The sequence below is a fragment of the Oncorhynchus mykiss genome, chromosome 27 (assembly GCF_057628025.1).
Source record: "Oncorhynchus mykiss isolate SJ-2025 chromosome 27, ASM5762802v1, whole genome shotgun sequence".
In the NCBI taxonomy this organism is placed as follows: domain Eukaryota; kingdom Metazoa; phylum Chordata; class Actinopteri; order Salmoniformes; family Salmonidae; genus Oncorhynchus; species Oncorhynchus mykiss.
In genome coordinates this window covers 10142074-10164871 of record NC_143048.1, presented here as the reverse complement: position 1 = coordinate 10164871, position 22798 = coordinate 10142074, and the positions used below count along the sequence as shown (strand labels likewise).

At 43.9% G+C, this 22798-nt stretch overlaps 1 protein-coding gene across 1 annotated transcript; it reads left to right on the top strand.

Annotated features, from left to right (window-relative positions):
* Window positions 1–200: 200 nt before the first annotated feature.
* Window positions 201–18392, top strand: LOC110507472 (potassium channel subfamily K member 6). Its single transcript, XM_021587478.3, has 3 exons — window positions 201–657; window positions 11212–11607; window positions 14054–18392. Exons 1-3 carry the CDS (start codon window positions 342–344, stop codon window positions 14284–14286), a joined length of 945 nt encoding a protein of 314 aa, XP_021443153.1. The 5' UTR covers window positions 201–341; the 3' UTR covers window positions 14287–18392.
* The last annotated feature ends 4406 nt before the right edge of the window (window positions 18393–22798 follow it).

Here is a 22798-nt window from a genome sequence, read left to right as displayed (position 1 = left end):
GGGGTAATAAAGTAGGCAGAAAATGAAATGTGTTGTAGCCCTCCTCACTGTTTCTGGATCAGGTCTTGGTCTATTTTCTGGGGCTTATTCGGAGGATTGAAACGTTGACATCGAAATACAACGTGAAAGACCAAGAACATGCGGTTATCATTAGAAACGGCAGGGAGCAGTGTTTTCTCAAAATGTTTATCTGCAGAGTTCTAGGCGTTTGAACACACCCCTGTCAAACTTGTACCAGTGGAGCGGGGACAGCCTAAACTTAACTTGAGGAGACGGGGCAACGGAAGTAGGCTACAAAGTAACCGTTTGGCAGATGACATTGCAAGCAGAAAAAGGGGGAAATGTCTTCGGGGTACAAATCTTGGATACTGCTTACAGGTTTTATACTGTTCTATGTTGCTTATCTGTTGCTCGGAGCGCTCGTTTTCTCCACCATCGAACGGCCGGTGGAGGACAAACTAAAAAGTGACATACAAGTCCTGAAAGAAGAGTTTCTCAACCAAAGTTGCGTCAATGCAACATCACTTGAAAACTTTTTGGAGAAAGTTTTACAAGCCAATAAGTATGGAATATCTATCCTTCCGAATTCTTCTGCGAGTTCAAATTGGGACTTGGCTTCCTCTTTGTTCTTCGCCAACACTTTAGTAACGACAGTCGGTAAGTAAATAGCCTATACTTGTCTTTGTTAGGCCTTCAGTTTTGTTTCGGTTAGTCCATATAAGACAATTCTAAACAATTTAAGTGCTAATATTGCAAGATACTCAAGGAAACACTGATTGTTTATAGATTACAATTGCAGTTCCAACTGGGCATTTTTTTTTGTATTCCGTGACCAAAACATACCACGCATCAATGGGCCCTTGTGATTTTCAGGTAGCCTTGCCCCAGTATCTGCGTTAATAAGGATCGGACCCTTTCTTTCCATTTTTGCCGAAAATGACATACCCAAATCTAACTGCCTGTAGCTCAGGACCTGAAGCAAGGATATGCATATTCTTGATACCATTTTTAAAGGAAACATGTTGAAGTTTGTGGAAATGTGAAATTAATCTAGGAGAATAACACATTAGATGTGGTGAAAGATAATACAAAGAAACATGCGTTTTACTCTTTTTACCATCTTTGAAATGCAAGAGGCCATAATGTATTATTCTAGCCCAGGTGCAATTTAGGGTTTGGCCACTAGATGGCAGCAGTGTATGTGCACAGCTTTAGACTGATCAAATGAACCATTGCATATCTGTTCAGAATGTTGTATCAAGACATGCCTAATTGGTTTATTAATACATTTAATTTCATAATTGTGCACACTCCTCAAAAAATAGCATGGTATTCTTTCACTGTAATAGCTACTGTAAATTGGACCGTGCAGTTAGATCAACAAGAATTTAAGCTTTCTGCCCATACCAGTCTCTGTCCTGTGATTTTTGTTTTGTTTTGTTACTTACAACCAGAGGTCGACCGATTAATCGGAATGGCCAAATTAATTAGGGCCAAGTTTTCATAACAATCGGAAATGGGTATTTTTGGACACCGATTTGGCCGATTTAAAAAATATATATTATAACTTTTTACACCTTTAATCTTTAACTAGGCAAGTCAGTTAAGAACACATTCTTATTTTCAATGACTGCCTAGGAACGGTGGGTTAACTGCCTTGTTCAGGGGCAGAATGACAGATTTTTACCTTGTCAGCTCGGGGGATTCAATCTTGCAACCTTAGTTAACTAGTCCAATGCTCTAACCACCTGATTCCATTGCACTCCACGAGGAGACTGCCTGTTACGCGAATGCAGTAGAAGCCAAGGTAAGTTGCTAGCTAGCATTAAACTTATAAAAAACCAATCAATCAATCATAATCACTAGTTAACTACACATGGTTGATGATATTACTAGTTTATCTAGCATCTCCTGCATTGCATATAATCGATGCGGTGCGTATCGTTGCTCCAATGTGTACCTAACCATGAACATCAATGCCTTTCTTAAAATCAATACGCAGAAGTATATATTTTTAAACCTGCATATTTAGCTAAAAGAAATCCAGTTTAGCAGGCAATATTAACCAGGTGAAACTGTCACTTCTCTTGCGTTCATTGCACGCAGAGTGAGTGTATATGCAACAGTTCGGGGCACCTAATTTGCCAGAGTTTTACATAATTATGACATAACATTGAAGGTTGTGCAATGTAACAGGAATATTTAGACTTATGGATGCCACCCGTTAGATAAAATACGGAACGGTTCCGTATTTCACTGAAAGAATAAACGTCTTGTTTTCAAGATGATAGTTTCCGGATTCGACCATATTAATGACCTAAGGCTCGTATTTCTGTGTGTTATTATGTTATAATTAAGTCTATGATTTGATAGAGCAGTCTGACTGAGCGGTGGTAGGCAGCAGCAGGCTCGTAAGCATTCATTCAAACAGCACTTTCGTGCGTTTTGCCAGCAGCTCTTCGCAAGCACAGCGCTGTTTATGACTTCAAGCCTATCAACTCCTGAGATTAGGCTGGTGTAACCGATGTGAAATGGCTAGCTAGTTTGCGTGGTGCGCATTAATAGCGTTTCAAACGTCACTCGCTCTGAGACTTGGAGTAGTTATTCCCCTTGCGCTGCATGGGTAACGCTGCTTCGAGCCCAGGTAGGAGCAAGGAGAGGGACGGAAGCAATACTGTTACACTGGCAATACTAAAGTGCCTATAAGAACATCCAATGGTCAAAGGTTAATGAAATACAAATGGTATAGAGAGAAATGGTCCTATAATTCCTATAATAACTACAACCTAGAACCTCTTACCTGGGAATATTGAGACTCGTGTTAAAAGGAACCACCAGCTTTCATATGTTCTCATGTTCTGAGCAAGGAACTGAAACTTTAGCTTGCTTACATGACACATAATGCACTTTTACTTTCTTCTCCAACACTTTGTTTTTGAATTATTTAAACCAAATTGAACATGTTTCATTATTTATTTGAGGCTAAATTGATTTTATTGATATATTATATTAAGTTAAAATAAGTGTTCATTCAGTGTTGTTGTAATTGTCATTATTACAAATACATTTTTAAAAAATCAGCCGATTAATCAGTATCGGCTTTTTTGGTCCACCAATAATCGGAATCGGCTTTGAAAAATCATAATCGGTCGACCTCTACTTACAACCTCATGCTAATCACATCAGCCTACGTTAGCTCAACTGTCCCACGGGGGACACCGATCCTGTAGAGAAGGGGTGGGTAATTCCAATCCTCGAGGGCCTGATTGGTGTCAAAGTTTTTCCCCAGCTAACACACCTGACTCCAATAATCACCTAAATCATGATCTTCAGTTCAGAATGCAATTTGATTAATCAGCTGTGTTTGCTAGGGATGGATTAAAAGTGTGACACCAAGCAGGCCCTCGAGGACTGGAGTTGCCCACCCCTGCCGTAAAGGTTAGTTATTAGATGGGCAACCAGCAGCCCTCCTTTTGAAGACCCTCAGATCAATTTCCACTGACTCATTCAGGGTCTCAACGTACAAGTTGTTGCAAGTTAGAATAGTAGACTGACTACACTAAACAAGGTATAATTTCAAAATGTGGTTGTGCATCAGCACTTCTCCTCAGTCACTGATAGTGAGTCAATTAGCCCATGTCAGCTAACATCTTTTAGCTAGCCGCTAAACTAATTTAGCTATCTAAAAGATGTTATCATGGTTGAATTACTGGCCGTAGGGCCCCTGTTGATTTTGTAAGTTAGTCTCACTCAGACATCATTTCTCTCCACACTGACTAGTGTGGAATTGCAGGAAATTAACTGTAAAACAGCTAATTTGACGCTCCACCCCATGGCGAAATGAGTAGAATTGCATGAAATTTGTTTTAACATTGCTTAATCTATTCTATGCCCCATTGCAAAAATGTGTAGAATTGCATGAAGTTAATTTTAAAATGTAAAACAAAATCTCTACTGTCAAGGGGGGAGTCACTAAGATGTTTTGCGAGCAATGTGTGGGTGAGCATCTGCGGCCTCATGAGTTCAGATTTAAGTGCCTTTGAACGGGGTATGGTAGTAGGTACCAGGCGCACCGGTTTGTGTCAAGAACTGCAATGCTGCTGGGGTTTTCCACACAAATTTCCTGTGTGTATCAAGAATGGGTCCACCACCCAAAGGACATCCAGACAACTTGACACAACTGGGAAGCATTGGAGTCAACATGGGCCAACATCCCTGTGGAACGGTGTTCCTAATAAAGTTTTTGAAAGGAATGAGAGATTTAACTTCCGTGTCAATGTTTGGCTTTTTCGGGAGAGGCTTTGTTACTGCCACTTTTAGTGAGCTTGGTATACAGCCGGATGATAGGGAGACGTTTATTGTGTTCAACATAGGAGTGCCAAGCACAGGAAGTAGCTCTTTCAGTAGTTTAGTTGGAATAGCGTCCAGTAGACAGCTGGAAGTTTTCTAGGCCATGACTGTATTTGGTTACTGTGTCGAGATACAGGATATATATATATTTTTAAACAACTAGTGTCTCCATTGATCCGTGGTCCTGGTAGTTCTGTGCAGACTCGGTACAACTAAGTTTTGGAGAAATATGCATACACTAAGAGGAGTCCTTCATCTTGTTTTCTAATGATCATGATGTTTTCCTCGAAGTTCATGACCTATCACTGCTGAAGTGAAGGCCATCCTCACTTGGGGGGAAGGTATAGATATTTATAGGCTATACATTGCCTCACATTCCTATTATTTGACAGTTTATCTGTAGTGTTAGGGTAGATGCCCGTGCAGTGGAGTTCATATGATATTGAGTTGCAATGATATTTGTTTACATAGCCAGCTAACACGTTTCCTTTTGTTGTCCTATTTCTACCAAAGCGATTCATTTTCGAAACTGTCCTAGCTTTGTAACGAAGCAGCTAACATCTGTAGTTTGCCTGTCAGGCAAGAAAACGAGAGTTGGAGGCAACATTGTGCTTCGCTCACAACGCTGTCACACTCCCGGATCATCTCGCTCGCTCCCTCCCTACAAAGACAACCAGCTAACTTTGTTTGCCCATCAAAATAGATGAGGAATTATTCTAAACCTGTTTAGCTAAATTGCACATAGTGTCATCTTTTAACATTTTATTTTCTACATCCTAAATAAATAAACTGTGGTTGTGTTGAATCTATAAACTGTTGTGTGACATACGTTGACTTCTTACCATCCATGGAAAGTAATCTGACCATGGGTCTTGAAGTGTGCGTACCCTATTTATGGTTATAATCTGACCCATCTATGAACATATTCATGAATGTCTTTGTGTACTCTCTCCTGTCTGATTATCCATCAGTCTGACACACTGTACATTTGCACACCATTAACTCAGAAACAATCTGGCCATTAAGGGGTTTTATAAAATCATTTTGGTTGATTTGAAAGTGCTGTATAGCATCATAATGTGTGTGGGTGGGTGTAATGGGAGGCGAGTAACTGTATCACACAATTTATTATGGAAACCCCTAAGAGGTGATTGTTAAGACGAGTGTGTATGGTCGAGAGACGGTGTGAGAGAGAGCGATGACGTTTCTGACCACAATTGTATCCTATTGGTTGCTCTGCTCCTCTCTCTCCCTCAGTCTGTTTCTCTTAGGTCAGTGAAAGTGAGTGAAATGATGTGTAGAGTCTGGGCTCAGCAGCAGAAGGCAGGGAGGGAGGAAGAGGGGTTGGAGATGATGGGAGGCCCAGCCTAGGCCTAAAGTGAAAGTGGCAGGGGTTTTAGACTTGTTTTTAAAAGTGGTATGAGTTTGTTTATTTTTTTTCAGATCTGGTGTTTAACACCAACCTGTCCGCCACCAAATCCAATTCACTGAATTGTTGTCAAAGTAGGCTACTATTTCTACATTTTATGTCAGGCCTGGTTTGTACTAAATCTTTTTGAGAGAGGTTATCTACATTTTGAAATGGTCTCTGAATAGTTTTTGCTTTTTTACATTGACAACAATTCTTACTTCTGTAACAATCAAATAGATTACTTTGTGGATTATGAAATAGTTTCTGAATATTGTCCTCTGGTAATTTTTTTTATTTTTTTTTATGAATATTTAAAAATATATATTTATGTTAATAATATTTAAGTATAATATATTATACTTGGTACAATACATTCTGAGTGAGTAATTTAGTCAAATTTACTACAATTTGTTTTATCTCAAATTGTCAGTAATCTACGACAGCATTCTAGATTTCTATTGGGGTTTAAAGGGTTAACAGATGTTTGTACTGCGACATCCTTGGATAGGTGGAGGGAGTCTGGAAGGGCTTCTAGAATCCAGAGTTGATGAATGCTCCGAAATACTTTTGGAGTGGGTCTTTGGACTTCTCCATGGAAATATTATCTGCCATGACTGCTAGTTCCGATAGGAATTCAGGGAACTCCGTGAGGGATGCTGTATACGGCCCAGGAGGACTGTAAACAGTAGCTATACAATTTATTGAGTAGGCTGCATAGATTTCATGACTAGAAACTCAAAAGAAGAAAAGGCAGTCTTTTTTGTTGTTGTAAATGCAAATTTGCGGTCATAAATGTTAGCAACACCTCCGCCTTTGCGGTATGTGTGGGGTATATGATCACTAGTGTAACCAGGAGGAGAGGCCTCATTTAACACAGTATATTCATCAGGCCTAAGCCATGTTTCAGTCAGGCCAATGGCATCAAGTTTTTGATCAGTGATTAGTTAATTGACTATGACTGCCTTGGAAATTAGGTATCTAACATTAAGTAGTCCTATTTTGAGATGTGAGATGTCACAATCTCTTTTAATAATGACAGGAATGGAGGAGGTCTTTATTCCAGTGAGATTGCTAAAGCGAATACCGCCATGTTTAGTTTTGCCCAACCTAGATTGAGGCACAGACGCTGTCTCGATGGGGAAAACTGAGCTGTGCTAATGGTAAACTCTACTAAGGCTTGCTATCGCATTGTCGAGCTAGAGGAGTTAGAGCCCTGTCTATGTTGATAGATAAGATGAGATCACCCCTCCAGTGTTGGAGTGTGCCCCTGGCTATCCGTAAATTAAAATAAAAACAAGAAAATAGTCACATCTGGTTTGCTTAACATAAGGAATTTGAAATGATTTATAATATTACTAGTCATACTTAAGGATATTTTAGCCATTACATTTACTTTTAATACTTTTAGACCTTTTACTCAAGTAGTATTTAACTGGGTGACTTGAGTCATGTTCTATTAAGGTATTTAAAAAAAACTTTTACTCAAGTATGACAATTGGCTACTTTTTCCACCACTGCATGAGTCCCAAGAAAGAGGGCCCAATTATCTACAAATTCAATCTTTTGGGAGACAGTTCTCAACCTGTGATTAAGTTGTGCGAGTCTTCTGTAGAGCTCATCGCTCTCCGTAACTGGGAGGGAGCCAGAGACAATTACTCGATGCCAAAACGTCTTTCTAGCAAAGCTACACGCTGAAGCTATTTTGCGCTTAGGGCCTCTGACTGTTTCATCCCAACATCGTTGGTGCCGACGTGGATAACAATATCTCTATACTTTCTACACTCACCAGTATTAGCCTCAGCCAGCACCATCTTCAGATTAGACTTTGCGTCATTAACTCTGCCCCCTGGTAAACAATGTATGATCACTGGATGATTATTTTTAAGTCTAATATTGCGGGTAATGGAGTCGCCAATGACCTAGGGTTTTCAATTTGTCAGAGCTAATGGTGGGAGGCTTCGGCGGCTCAGACCCTGTAACGGGTGGAGGAGAGACCTGAGAAGGCTCTGACTCAAACTCGTTGCTTAGTGGTGAATACCGGTTGACAGTTTCTATCGGCTGAATGAGTGACACCGGTTGATCATGCCGACAGCATTTCTTTCCAGAAGCCTTGAGAAAATTGTCCGGCTGCTAAGACTGTGCAGGAGGATTAAACATTTCTTAAGGCTAGGGGGCAGTATTCGGAAGTTTGGATGACTGACGTGCCCAAAGTAAACTACCTGTTACTCAGGCCCAGAAGCTAGGATATGCATATAATTGGTAGTATTGGATAGAAAACACTCTAAAGTTTATAAAACTTAAAATGTCTGTGAGTATAACAGAACTGATATGGCAGGCAAAGACCAGAGGAGAATCCATCTGGAATTTTGTTGTTGTTGATGTCACCACCCATTGAACATACCTGTCTATGTGAAATTCAAAGGAAATCCTCCCAGATTGCAGTTCCTATGACTTCCACTAGATGTCAACAGTCTGTAGAAAGGGTTTCGGGCTTGTTTTTTGAAAAATTAGCTAGAATTTGTAGTTTTTCAAGGTGGCTCTCATTTTGACTGTAGTCTTGTGGCGTGTGTGGATGAAGGTGCGCACCTCATTTTTTTTATCTACGGTATTGAACATACTACATTCTGTCTTAAATTGTATTGTTTATTTACATATTAGGGTACCTGAGGATTGATTAGAATCGTTGTTTGACTTGTTTGGATGAAGTTTATTCTTAACGTTTGATTCCTTTGTATGCGTGTTGAACTAGTGGAATAGGTGGATTACTGAATCAAACGCGCCGACTAAACTGACTTTTTTGGGATATAAAGAAGGACTTTATCGAACAAAACAACCATTTGTTGTGTACCTGGGACCCTTGGGATTGCAAACAGTGGAAGATCTTCAAAGGTAAGTGATTTATTTTATCGCTATTTCTGACTTTTGTGACGCCTCTGCTGGTTTAATGATTTTGTATTGCGTGGCTCTGTCCTCAGATAATCGCATGGTATGCTTTCACCGTAAAGCCTTTTTGAAATCTGACAAAACTGTTGGATTAACAAGAAGTTAAGCTTTTAAACGATGTAAGACACTTGCATTTTCATGCATGTTTAATATTACGACTTTTGTATATTGAATTTCGCGCTCTGCAATTTCACAGGATGTTGTCGAGGTGGGTCACTAGCGGCACGCCCAGCCTTATTAACACTACTACCTTTATTTCCTGGTGGCAAAGATGCTGTGTCATCGTTTCCTACACTTAAATTGCCCTCACCTAATGATTGTGTCTGAAGCCGGGCTTGCAACTCGGCTATCCTCACCATAAGGCGATAGTACTCCTGCATATGAGTACAGCGACCTGCAATGAGAAGGCATAATGTTAACTTTTTTTGTCCTTCAGACGACGGCCTACAGGAAGGAGATGAGTTCCTTGGCGGAGTGGTGCCAGGAATATAACCTCTCCCTCAACATCAACAAATTGAAGGAGCTGATCGTGGACAAGTCCAATTTTATTTGTCACATACACATGGTTAGCAGATGTTAATGCGAGTGTAGCGAAATGCTTGTGCTTCTCGTTACGACAATGCAGTAATAACCAATGAGTAATCTAACCTAACAATTTCACAACTACCTTATACACACAAGTGTAAAGGGATGAAGAATATGCATATAAAGATACATGAGTGAGTGACGGTACAGAACGGCATAGGCAAGATGCAGTAGATGGTATCGAGTACAGTATATACATATGATATGAGTAATGTAGGGTATGTAAACATTATATTAAGTGGCATTGTTTAAAGTGGCTAGTGATACCTTTTTTACATCAATTTTTCCATTAATAAAGTGGCTGGAGTTGAGTCAGTATGTTGGCAGCAGCCACTCAATGTTAGTGGTGGCTGTTTAACAGTCCGATGGCCTTGAGATAGAAGCTGTTTTTCAGTCTCTCGGTCCCTACTTTGATGCACCTGTACTGACCTCGCCTTCTGGATGATAGCGCTGGAGAGGGTAGTGCAACTTTACAGTTAACTAGTCCAACGCAATAACGACCTGCCTCTCTCTCGTTGCACTCCACAAGGAGACTGCATGTTACGCGAATGCAGTAAGCCAAGGTAAATTGCTAGCTAGCATTAAACGTATCTTATAAAAATCATAATCATGTTGCGGGCATATCATAATCAATCATAATCACTAGTTAACTACACATGGTTGATGATATTACTAGATATTATCTAGCGTGTCCTGCGTTGCATATAATCTGACTGAGCATACAAGTATCTGACTGAGCGGTGGTAGGCAGAAGCCGACGCGTAAACATTAATTCAAACAGCACTTTTGTGCGTTTTGCCAGCAGCTCTTCGTTGTGCGTCAAGCATTGCGCTGTTTAGGACTTCAAGCCTATCAACTCCCGAGATGAGGCTGGTGTAACCTAAGTGAAATGGCTAGCTAGTTAGCGCGCGCTAACTAGAGGGACAGAAGCTATACTGTTACACTGGCAATACTAAAGTCCTATAAGAACATCCAATAGTCAAAGGTTAATGACATACAAATGGTATAGAGAGAAATAGTCCTATAATTCCTATAATAACTACAACCTAAAACTTCTTACCTGGGAATATTGAAGACTCATGTTAAAAGGAACCACCAGCTTTCATATGTTCTCATGTTCTGAGCAAGGAACTGAAACGTTAGCTTTCTTACATGGCACATATTGCACTTTTACTTTCTTCATGGGACCAACACTTTACATGTTGCGTTATATTTTTTTATATGTGGACACCTTCAAATGAGTGGATTCAGATATTTCAGCCACACCCTTTGCTGATGGGTGTATTAAAACCACGCATACAGCCATGCAATCTCCATAGACAAACATTGCCAGTAGAATGGCCTTACTGAAGAGCTCAGTGACTTTTAAAGTGGCACCGTCATACAGTGCCATCTTTCCAACAAGTCAGTTCGTCAAATTTCTTCTTCCATCCGGTCTGGATGGGGGCGTGCTCACTCTCCTGCTGTCTCCTGTAGTCCACGATCAGCTCGTTTTTGTTAAGTGAGAGGACTTTCTAGAATGTCTCTTTTTTTTGGTTGGAAAAGGGAGGTAGCTTAGCTTATTAGTCAAATTAACATTTGAGAGGGGTGAGTGAGTCACATTTTTCAGATAGATTATTCAAAACGGGCTACTTTTTAAATGAAAGAAATCAGCCCTTAGGTAGCCTACTTTAAAGTTTACTGGTTCACCTTTTGATTGTTTGCGGATTCTATCATGGATTGTGTTAACTTTAATTTTGTTCAATGTTAACCGACTTGTTCCCATCATAGCTTTAATTTGTTGGATTGTGAGATCAGTAACCTCAGGCAATGGCATGTTATCTGCTATTATGTTGTGTTTGCTTGTATGGGATCCTAATAACTTCTACACTTTCTCTCGCTCTTTTTTCTCTCTCTCTCATACTTTCTCTCACCCTCCCCAGGATATGGGCACACTACGCCCCTGTCGGACACAGGCAAAGCCTTCTCCATCTTCTATGCCCTGCTGGGAGTGCCCTTCACCATGCTGGTGCTCACCGCCTGCGTCCAGAGGCTCATGCACCCGGTGACCTACGGGCCCATCGACATGTGCCGCCAGAGGATCGGCCTGGACCCTCTCGCCGCCACTGCCGTCCACTTTGCAATCCTGCTGCTGCTGGTGGTGCTGGGATTCTTCGTGGTACCCGCCGTGGTTTTCAGCCACATCGAGGACACCTGGTCCTTCCTGGACGCCATATACTTCTGCTTCATCACGCTGTGTACCATCGGCCTGGGCGACTACGTGCCCGGCGAGAAGCCCGGACAGAAGTTCAGGTCGCTCTATAAGATCTCTGTGATGGGTGAGTCATGAACTAGTCTGTGTTTGACAACAGGGCGTGGCACACTGACACTGCTCAGACTGATGTCATATAAATTCTGTGATACTCATTACACATTCAACTTAAATATTTGTGTTCACGATGTCGTGTTAGAATTGTTTGCCCTGAAGTCTCTTTCCTATGAATAGAAAACAAGGAAATAATAGTGTGAACAGTGATGGGAATGATTGGGTGGAGTTTGCAGCATCAATGTTTTAAGCACAGGGATGTGTATAGGAATAAGTGGACTTGACAGTTTTGACCATGTGCAGACACCTGACGTGAAGTGGGAAACGCTCGGCCCAACACCACCTCTCCAGCACTGAGATAGCTAGGCCCTCTGGTGGAATATGGTCCTTTGTCCCAATGAGACCTCAGAAACGTTCACGTCTCGGATGTGAGAAATGGCGCCTCCTGAGTGCTTCTCCTCCCATCAGGTAGTGCATTCCGGTCAAAAGGGTCCATAACGTCCAAGGAAGCGATTTAGAAACTACTAAATGCTGTTTTGTTCTAGTTTTTTAAATGTGCTTATTGTAAGATCTATTTGAAATACTCCTAATTTGAAGAGGAGAGAGGACAGGACACCTCTGCTCTACATTGTGCTCAGTGTCTAGACTTCTTATGGGCCAAATGTCAGGAGATATTAGTTCAGAATGATGACTTGGCGTGACTTTCCCGATTTTTAACCTGGCTCAGCTGATGAAAGAGAATGTATGCATTCCTTATCCCTGTGTTGACCATAGACATGTAATTCTGATACTGCATAGATGCAGTACGGTTTATCGTTTTTGAGTATATTTGTAAAAGTCTGAGGAGGCCCTCTTGTGGTTTTCAGGAGGAAACTAAACGGTGTCGCGCCACTGCCCCCTCCATGTATCTCACAATGTCTGTGATTTGGTTGGTATACTGCATGTGTGAATTTGAAGTGGGCTTCTTGTTTTGGGAAGAGTGCAATGTGTGGTGTGATTGCGCTCATCTTAAGGACACGTTGCAGTAGGGAGATAACGAGACCACACCACCATCTACCCCACTTGCACTGGGAGGGATTTCATATTGTCACATGACATTTTATCAGAGTCATGCTTTTAGTTTAAGGTATAATTGAATTACCCTGTTATTCTCTCTCAAAATAACCTCACTGTTTCGAGCCTAGTTGTTTGTTGTACTGCCATTGTGGTGGCTGGCTCTGTGGCGTTGTCTCGGGGTCCGCCCGCACGCGCGTTGTGCTTCAATACACAACTTGTTGCCTTGTTTTAGGGCACTGTTTTGGTTGATCATGTCACATGACCTGGATTTTAACTTTTATTTCAAGCTTGTTCATTCCCTTTTTTTTATGTCATATGGTCCAGCACCATCCTCAGATGATTGCTTTAATTTTGGGTGTAATTCTCTTGTCATCTGACATGATCAACCAAAACACAGGGCCCTGACTATGTATGCCAGATCCTCCTGATTGGTTGTTCTCGTTTCCTAGGAGGATTAGCAACTACTAGAAAATAGGTTGTTTTGTTCATATCGGAATACACTTTTCCTGTCAATACCCTACAAAGCCTCCCGAGTGGCGCAGTGGTCTAAGGCACTGCAACCCAGTGCTAGAGGCATCACTACAGACCCGGGCTGTGTCACAGCCGGCCACGACCGGGAGACCATTGAGGCGGCGCACAATTGGCCCAGCGTCGTCCGGGTTAGGGGAGGGTTTGGCCGACCGGGTTGTCCTTGTCCCATCGCTCTCTAACGACTCCTTGTGGCTGGCCGGGCGCATGCACTCTGACTTCGGTCACCAGTTGTACGGTGTTTCCTCTGACATTGGTGCGGCTGGCTTCCGGGTTAAGCAAGCATTGTGTCAAGAAGCAGTGCGTCTTGGCAGGGTCGTGTTTTAGAGGACGCATTGCTCTCGAACTTCGCCTCTCCCAAGTCCGTATGGGAGTTGCAGCGATGGGACAAGACAGTAACTACCAATTTGGATATCTCGAAATTGGGGAGGAAAACGTATTTACAAATACTCTGTCTACTCTGCTTATTGACCTGCACTGAAACAAATTAACCATGATATGGCATAAAATCATAACTATATCGTGAGGAAGCCTGTTGAACAGTTGGCCGCCTTGTCCATCAGGAATGCACCACGAGCACACCAGTGTGGTGAGTTTGTGCTTTGTGAGACAAGGGTAGCCTAGTGGTTAGAGCGTTGGACTAGTAATCGGAAGGTTGCAAGTTCAAACCCCCGAGCTGACAAGGTACAAATCTGTCGTTCTGCCCCTGAACAGCCACTGTTCCTAGACCGTCATTGAAAATAATAATTTGTTCTTAACTGACTTGCCTAGTTAAATAAAGGTGTAAAAAATAAATAAAAATAAAATAATAATGTTTCTTCCCACAGCTCAAGGAGCTGATGTTGAATTAATGTTGTACTCTCTGTCCTCTGCAGTGTACCTGTTTCTCGGGCTGATGATGATGTACCTGGTCCTGCGTGCCTTCCACCGGATGGCCGACCTGCATGGCCTGACTTCTTTCTTCCAACTCCCCCACTGTGACGAGGATACAGAGGAGGACAAGGAGCCCATTATCGAGGTCGGCCACGAGGACCAGCATGAGGCAGAGGCCTCGGCCAAGCCCCTGGATCCAGCCTCCCAGACCTCCTATAACACCATCAACCGATAAGGACCGTTCTCCTTTACATAAGTCAGGTGAAACAGCTAAACAGTCACTGTTTTACAGCAACACAGGATGAGTTGAAAACCTGACCATACTTAGAAAATACAAAGACTATCGTTACTGCAGTGAGGCAACTCATGGCTCAGGTCAGACCTTCCTGCTACGACTGCTCAACTGAACCAAAAAGAAACTCTACAGATGTCCCAGTGCACCCAGTTAACACTTGGCAAGGGTTGTTCGTCAAGGTGGGAGAAGGTTGTTGTTCCATCACCTGTAGAGAACACTTCTGGTTGGGACTGATGAGGATTATTTGTCACTTTTTGATGTTTCAGACCAAAATATATATATATATGTATGTTTATATATATATATATATATATATATATATATATATATATGTTTATCATATACTGATATTTTATTGTGGATGTATTTTCATGTACACTTTTGTGGTTTTAGGTCAGGGTTGATCAAGGAAGGTCGTACAGAAATATTGGATGTTTCAAAATCAAACAAACTCATTATAGTGGCCATCTTTGAAAGAGTTTGTTGCCCCTCCCCAGTAATTAGGTGAAAAAGCCATTGCTTGAGACTTTGTCTTGAGTCATATGATGGAGCACATTCCCAGGACCCCCATGGCTTTGTTTTTGCCTGTTGTGTAACATGATCTTGTGTTTCAAATACATTAAGTATATCATCTGAAGGATAACAAATTTAGGGAATAAAAGGATTGAAAATAAAAACTAAGTATCTGTGTTCTGATGTGTAGTTGTCTATAGTTAAATATTAGGATTTTCTGCCATTGTGAAAGTATGTACTTTAGCATATGAAGTTTGTCCATCTTGAACAATGTAGCAACTGACAATGTAAAAACAGCCAATAATGTAATAGCTTTTTCATTTATAATTTAATAAATGCTGATAATGTAGATTGCCAATGTTTAAAATGCTAAAGTTTTTGTGCATAATGTAATTATTACAGTGCATTGATTATCACATTGAAGTGGGTAACTTATAAATGTAATAATTTTAACCAATGTAATAACAAAATTACTAAACTAAATTCACTCTGTTTTTTTCATTAATATCAAGTGTCATGCTTCAGTAATAGTGGACTACATGCCACACCACATTCCCAAATCCTTATTTGATATTACTAAAGGAATGTAATTGGACAGTTCATTAAACCAGGGGACTAATGTTGGAGTGCCCATACTACTGTTTCCCAGCAGACATATGTTGGAGGTTGTGACATTTGAATTCCAACACACTTAGATATGACAACAGTTTGGGACTGTTATCTGTAATATCTACACAAGACCAGAACATACAGTTGAAGTTGGAAGTTTACATACACCTTAGCCAACTACATTTAGACTGTTTTTCACAATTCCTGACATTTAATCCTAGTAAAAATTCCCTGTCTTAGGTCAGTTAGGATCGCCACTTTGAAATGTGAAATGTCAGAATAGTAGAGATTTATTTCAGCTTTTATTTCTTTCATCACATTCCCAGTGGGTCAGAAGTTTACATACACTCAATTAGTATTTGGTGGCATTGCCTTAAACAATTTAAACTTGGGTCAAATATTTTGGGTAGCCAACCACAAGCTTCCCACAATAAGTTGGGTGAATTTTGGCCCATTCCTCCTGACAGAACTGGTGTAACTGAGTCAGGTTTGTAGGCCTCTTTGCTCAGACAAGCTTTTTCAGTTCTGCCCAGAAATGTTCTATAGGATTGAGGTCAGGGCTTTGTGATGGCCACTCCAATACCTTGACTTTGTTGTCCTTAAACCATTTTGCCACAACTTTGGAAGTATGCTTGGGGTCATTGTCCATTTGGAAGATCCCTTTGCGACCAAGCTTTAACTTCCTGACTGATGTCTTGATGTTGCTTCAATATATCTACAATTTTCCCTCATGATGCCATTATTTTGTGACATGCACCAGTCCCTCCCGCAGCAAAGGACCCCCACAACATGATGCTGCCACCCCCCTGCTTCACGGTTGGGAAGGTGTTCTTCAGCTTGCAAGCCTCCCCCTTTTCCCTCCAAACATAACGATGGTCCATTCTATTTTGGTTTCATCAGACCAGAGGACATTTTTCCAAAAAGTACGATCTTTGTCCCCATGTGCAGTTGCAAACTGTAGTCTGGCTTTTTATGACGGTTTTGGAGCAGTGGCTTCTTCCTTGCTGAGTGGCCTTTCAGGTTATGTCAGTATAGGACTTGTTTTATTGTGGGTATAGATACTTTTGTACCGGTTTCCTCCAGCATCTTCACAAGGTCCTTTGCTGTTGTTCTGGGATTGATTTGCACTTTTCACACCAAAGTACGTTCATCTCTAGGAGACAGAACGCATCTCCTTCCTGAGCAGTATGACGGCAGCGTGGTCCCATGGTGTTTATACTTGCATACTATTGTTTGTACAGATGAACGTGGTACCTTTAGGCATTTGGAAATGAATTAACCAGACTTGCGGAGGTCTACCATTTTTTTTCTTAGTTCTTTGCTGATTTCTTTTTATTTTCCCATGATGTCAAGCAAAGAGGCACTGAGTTTGAAGGTAGGCCTTGAAATACATCCACAGATACACCTCCAATTGACTCAAATGATGTCAATTAGCCTATCAGAAGCTTCTAAAGCCATGACATTTTCTGGAATTTTCCAAGCTGTTGAAAGGCACAGTCAGCTTAGTGTATGTAAATTTCTGACCCACTGGAATCGTGATACAGTGAATTATAAGTGAAATATTCTGTAAACAATTGTTGGGAAAATGACTTGTGTCATGCACAAAGTAGATGTCCTAACCGACTTGCCAAAACTATAGTTTGTTAACAAGTAATTTGTGGTGTGGTTGAAAAACAAGTTTTAATGATTCCAATCTACATGTATGTAAAGTTCTAACTTCAACTGTATGTAAAATGGAGCCATAAAGGCAACGTTGTATTAAAATGTTTCTTGTATTGGTTGACCTAAAAAAGAAAAGGTGCAACACTTCCATATGAGGATTGTAAAGGCAGATAATTGAAAGTAGTGGAAAAAACATGGATTTTGGCCTTGGACCAATGGGTGGGGTGAGTGAGTGAGCGTCTGACATGAGTCTGGTTCCATCTCCATCTTAATGGGTCTGGTTTAATCTCTAAAGCAAAGTAGCCTGGTCTATCCTGGGATAAGGAGTAAAAAATCATGTTGAATATTTTTGTGATAATTACAATTTGTCTATTCGCATGACTGAAAGGTGTCTTCAAATTGAGCCGTTTTTTCTCCCTCTCTGTCGACACTGTTTGCAAGGTCAAAATGGAAGTTCAATAGTAACCCCCCCTTGCTAGTCTGTTGTGGCAATGGATGCAAATTCAAAGTGTTTGTTAATATGCATGCCATTAGAGTTATTTTAGGTTATTACATTATTGATGTCTGGAGCATGATGTCACGAACTCTGCTGCTCTGTTACTACGTAGCAACTTAGCGGTGTCGAAAGCCTATTTCGATCTCCAGAACGGCCAAACCACATTTTTGTTTAGAAGCCCGTTTTGGCCTCAAATTAGTTTATGATTAAGTTCAATTTGAAAGTTCGCTACAAATTGAGATATTTAATTAAATAGTGATCCATTCTGACTACTACACTGAACAAAAATGTAAACATAATGTGTTGGTCCCATGTTTCAAAATAAAAGATCCCAGAAATGTTTCATATGCACAAAAAGCTTATTTCTCTCAAATTTTGTGCACAGATTTGTTTACATACCTTTTTATTTAACTAGGCATGTCAGTTTGTCACGACTTCCACCGAAGGTGGCTCCCCTTCCTGTTCGGGCGGCGCTCGGCGGTCATCGTCACCGGTCTACTAGCTGCCACCGATTCCCTTTTCTGTTGGTTATGTCTTATTGGTTTCACCTGTTTCTTGTTTCGGGTTTGGTTTAGGGCTATTGAAGCCTGTTATGCCCACCAGCTTTTGTGCGGGCTTGTTTCTCTGTTCTGTTGTGGATGGTATTGTTTGTATTTTTCCAGACTGTTTGTGTCCTGTTTTGGGTCGGTCATTTATTCTCCTGTTGTTTTGGCATGACCTTTTCTCACCGGAATAAATATGTTTTTTTGTCACTTTCTGACCTTGATTTCTGTTGTTTTGTATTTATTTAGGATGGTCAGGGCGTGAGTTGGGTGGGCAGTCTGTTTGTTTTTCTATGTTTTGGGGCATTTCTATGTTTTCGGCCTAGTATGGTTCTCAATCAGAGGCAGGTGTCATTAGTTGTCTCTGATTGAGAATCATACTTAGGTAGCCTGGGTTTCACTGTGTGTTGGTGGGTGATTGTTCCTGTCACTGTGTTTGTTGTCACAGGATAGGCTGTATAGGTTTTTCACGTTCCGTTTGTTGTTTTGTAGATTTAAGTTATCTCATGTATCGTTCATTTTCCATTAAAGAACATGAGTAACCACCACGCTGCTTTTTGGTCCGCTTCTCCTTCTACAGACGACCGTCGTTACAGAATCACCCACCACAACAGGACCAAGCGGCGTGGTAACGGGCAACAGCGGCACAAGGAGGAATGGACTTGGGACGATGTGTTGGACGGCAAGGGTTGCTACACATGGGAGGAGATCCTGGCGGGAAAGGATCGCCTTCCATGGGAACAGGTGGAGGCAGCGAAGAGAGCAGAGGCAGCCGGAGAGAGGAGCCGGCGATATGAGGGAACACGGTTGGCAAGGAAGCCCGGGAGTCAGCCCCAAACATTTCTTGGGGGGGGGGCTAACAGGGAGTATGGCTACGCCAGGTAGGAGACCTGAGCCAACTTCCTGTGGTTACCGGGGGGCTAGAGAGACCGGGCAGGCACCGTGTTATGCGGTGGAGCGCACGGTGTCCCCAGTGTGGGTGCACAGCCCGGTGCGGTACATTCCAGCTCCGCGTATCGGCCGGGCTAGAGTGGGCATCGAGCCAAGTGCCATGAAGCCGGCTCTACGCATCTGGTCTCCAGTGCGTCTCCTTGGGCCGGCTTACATGGCACCAGCCTTGCGCACGGTGTCCCCGGTTCGCCTGCATAGCCCAGTGCGGGCTATTCCACCTCGCCGCACTGGCAGGGCGACCGGGACCATTCAACCGGGTAAGGTTGGGCAGGCTCGGTGCTCAAGAGCTCCAGTGCGCCTGCACGGCCCGGTCTATCCGTCAACACCTCCACGCACCAGCCCTCCGGTGGCAGCCCCCCGTACCAGGCTGTCTCTCCGGCCCATCCTTACAGGGGCTCCCTCCTCTCCAGCGCTGCCGGAGTCTCCCGCCTCTCCGGCGCTACCAGAGCCTTCCTCTTCTCCAGCGCTGCCGGAGCCTCCCGCCTGTCCGGCGCCGCTGCCGGAGCCTCCCGCCTGTCCGGCGCCGCTGCCGGAGCCTCCCGCCTGTCCGGCGCCGCTGCCGGAGCCTCCCGCCTGTCCGGCGCCGCTGCCGGAGCCTCCCGCCTGTCCGGCGCCGCTGCCGGAGCCTCCCGCCTGTCCGGCGCCGCTGCCGGAGCCTCCCGCCTGTCCGCCGCCGCTGCCGGAGCCTCCCGCCTGTCCGGCGCAGCCAGTGCCGCTCGCCTGCCCAGTGCCGCCCGTCTGCCCAGCGCCGCCAGTGCCGCCCGTCTGCCCAGCGCTGCCCGTCTGCCCAGCGCCGCCCGTCTGCCCAGCGCCGCCAGCGCCACCCGTCTGCCAGGAGCCGCCAGCGCCGCCCGTCTGCCAGGAGCCGCCAGCGCCGCCCGTCTGCCAGGAGCCGCCAGCGCCGCCCGTCAGCCAGGGGCCGCCAGCCAGCCAGGGGCCGCCAGCGCCGCCAGTCAGCCAGGGGCCGCCAGCGCCGCCAGCGCCGCCAGGGGCCGCCAGCGCCGCCAGGGGCCGCCAGCGCCGCCAGTCAGCCAGGGGCCGCCAGCGCCGCCAGTCAGCCAGGGGCCGCCAGTCAGCCAGGGGCCGCCAGTCAGCCAGGGGCCGCCAGTCAGCCAGGGGCCGCCCGAGCAGCTGCCCCTCTGTCCAGAGCAGCTGCCGCCCCTCTGTCCCGAGCAGCTGCCCCTCCTCTGTCCCGAGCAGCTGCCCCTCCTCTGTCCCGAGCAGCTGCCCCTCCTCTGTCCCGAGCAGCTGCTATCGCCCCTCTGTCCCGAGCAGCTGCTATCGCCCCTCTGTCCCGAGCAGCTGCTATCGCCCCTCTGTCCCGAGCAGCTGCTATCGCCCCTCTGTCCCGAGCAGCTGCTATCGCCCCTCTGTCCCGAGCAGCTGCTATCGCCCCTCTGTCCCGAGCAGCTGCTATCGCCCCTCTGTCCCGAGCAGCTGCTATCGCCCCTCTGTCCCGAGCAGCTGCTATCGCCCCTCTGTCCCGAGCAGCTGCTATCGCCCCTCTGTCCCGAGCAGCTGCTGCCGCCCCTCTGTCCCGAGCTGCTGCCGCCCCTCTGTCCCGAGCAGCTGCCCCTCTGTCCCGAGCAGTTGTCCCTCTGTCCTGAGCAGCCGCTTCTCCTCTGTCCCGAGCTGCCCCTCTGTCCCAAGCAGCCCCTCTGTCCCAAGCAGCCCCTCTGTCCAGTGGGGTCATTGAGAGGGGTGGCCATGGTGAGAAAGCCACGGAGGCGGACAATAAGGCTATTGTTAGGCTGTATAGGTTTTTTACGTTCCGTTTGTTGTTTTGTAGATTTAAGTTATTTCATGTATTGTTAATTTTCCATTAAAGAACATGAGTAACCACCACGCTGCTTTTTGGTCCGCTTCTCCTTCTACAGACGAACGTCGTTACAGTTTTCCTTAAACCTCTGCTCTCTGTGCCTGACTCCGCACCCACCACTCCTAGTTACGTAACACAGTTAATGAATTATTATTTACAATGAAGGCCTACCAATAGGCAAAAGGCCTCCTGTGTGGACGGGGGCTGGGATAAAAAAAAAAAAATATAGGATGAAAAACACATCAGGACAAGCAAGACACCACAACACTACATACAGAGAGACCTAAGACAACACAGCATGGCAGCAACACATGACAACACAAACATGTTACAAACATTGTTGGGCACAGACAACAGCACAAAGGGCAAAAAAGTAGACAATACATCACACGTTAGTGAGCATTTCTCCTTTGCCAAAATAATCAATCCACATACAAGGTGTGGCATAACAACAAGTGGATTAAACCGTGTGATAATTACACAGGTGCACCTTGTGATGGGGACAATAAAAGGCCACTAAAATGTGCAATTTTGTCACACAACACAATGCCAAAGATGTCTCAAGTTTTGAGGGAGCGTGCAATTGGCATGCTGACTGCAGGAATGTCCACCAGAGCTGTTGCCAAATAATGTAATGTTAATGTATCCACCATAACACGCTTCCAATGTTGTTTGCGTTGCAGTACGTCCAACCAGCCTCAAAACCGCAGACCATGTGTATGGCGTCGTGTGGGCGAGAGGTTTGCTGATGTCAATGTTAACAGAGTGCCCTATGGTGGCGATGGGGTTATGGTATGGACAGGCATAATCTACGAAAAACTAACACAATTGCATTTTATCGATGGCAAATTGAATGCAGAGATACCGTGATGAGATCCTGAGGCCCATTGTCGTGCCATTCATCCGCTGCCATCAGCATGTTCCAGCATGATAATACACGGCCCCATGTCGCAAGGATCTGAACACAATATCTGGAAGCTGCAAATGTCCCAGTTCATCCATGGCCTGCATACACACCAGACATGTCACTCATTGAGCATGTTTGGGTTGCTCTGGATCGACGTGTACAACAGCGTGTTACAGTTCCCTTCAACATCCAGCATCTTATCACAGCTCTTGAAGCGGAGTGGGACAACATTCCACAGGCCATGATCAACAGCCTGATCAACTCTATGCAAAAGAGATGTGTCGTGCTACATAAAGCAAATGGTGGTCACACCAGATACTCACTGGTTTTCTGATACACGCTCCTACTTTTTTTAAAGGTATCTGTGACCAACAGATGCATATCTGTATTCCCAGTCATGTGAAATCCATAGATCAAATTAATTACAATTAATGTATTTCAATTGACTGATTTCCTTATATGAACTGTAATTCAGTGCAAATCTTTGAAATTGTTGCACGCTGCGTTTATATTTATGTTTTCATTGTCATCGCACAGGACCACGTGCTAACACAGACCAATCACGGGCCGGCAGGCTATGAGGAAGCTTCCACCATCATGCCGTTGACGTTAAAAAGAACAATTCACCCAAAACCACTAATTCCTTTAATTTAGTGTTAAATAATACTAACATGTGAGATCAACCTTTTTTGGTGAACAAATGTTTCATTCTGGCATTATAAGGTTGGTAGCAACATGGAAAATCGTTCTGGAAATCTGTTGCAGCTCAAGTCGACTACAAAATCCACAATGCAATGCAATGCTCGCTCATTGGGCTGGCTACACATAATACCAAATACAATATCAGCATGTAAAGTAGCTAGTTAGCTGTAAAATCGCCTAAACAAACTGCACTAGCAATTTGGGCGTCTACAATCTCACCATGTTCAACCTGCAGATCGATATGCAAGGGC

Bases quoted from the DNA above. Each gene is read 5' to 3' on its own strand.
- LOC110507472 (XM_021587478.3), top strand. From the start codon at position 342: ATGTCTTCGGGGTACAAATCTTGGATACTGCTTACAGGTTTTATACTG. The intron at 658-11,211 runs GTAAGTAAATAG...CACCCTCCCCAG, and splicing joins CACTTTAGTAACGACAGTCG to GATATGGGCACACTACGCCC. The intron at 11,608-14,053 runs GTGAGTCATGAA...TGTCCTCTGCAG, and splicing joins CTATAAGATCTCTGTGATGG to TGTACCTGTTTCTCGGGCTG.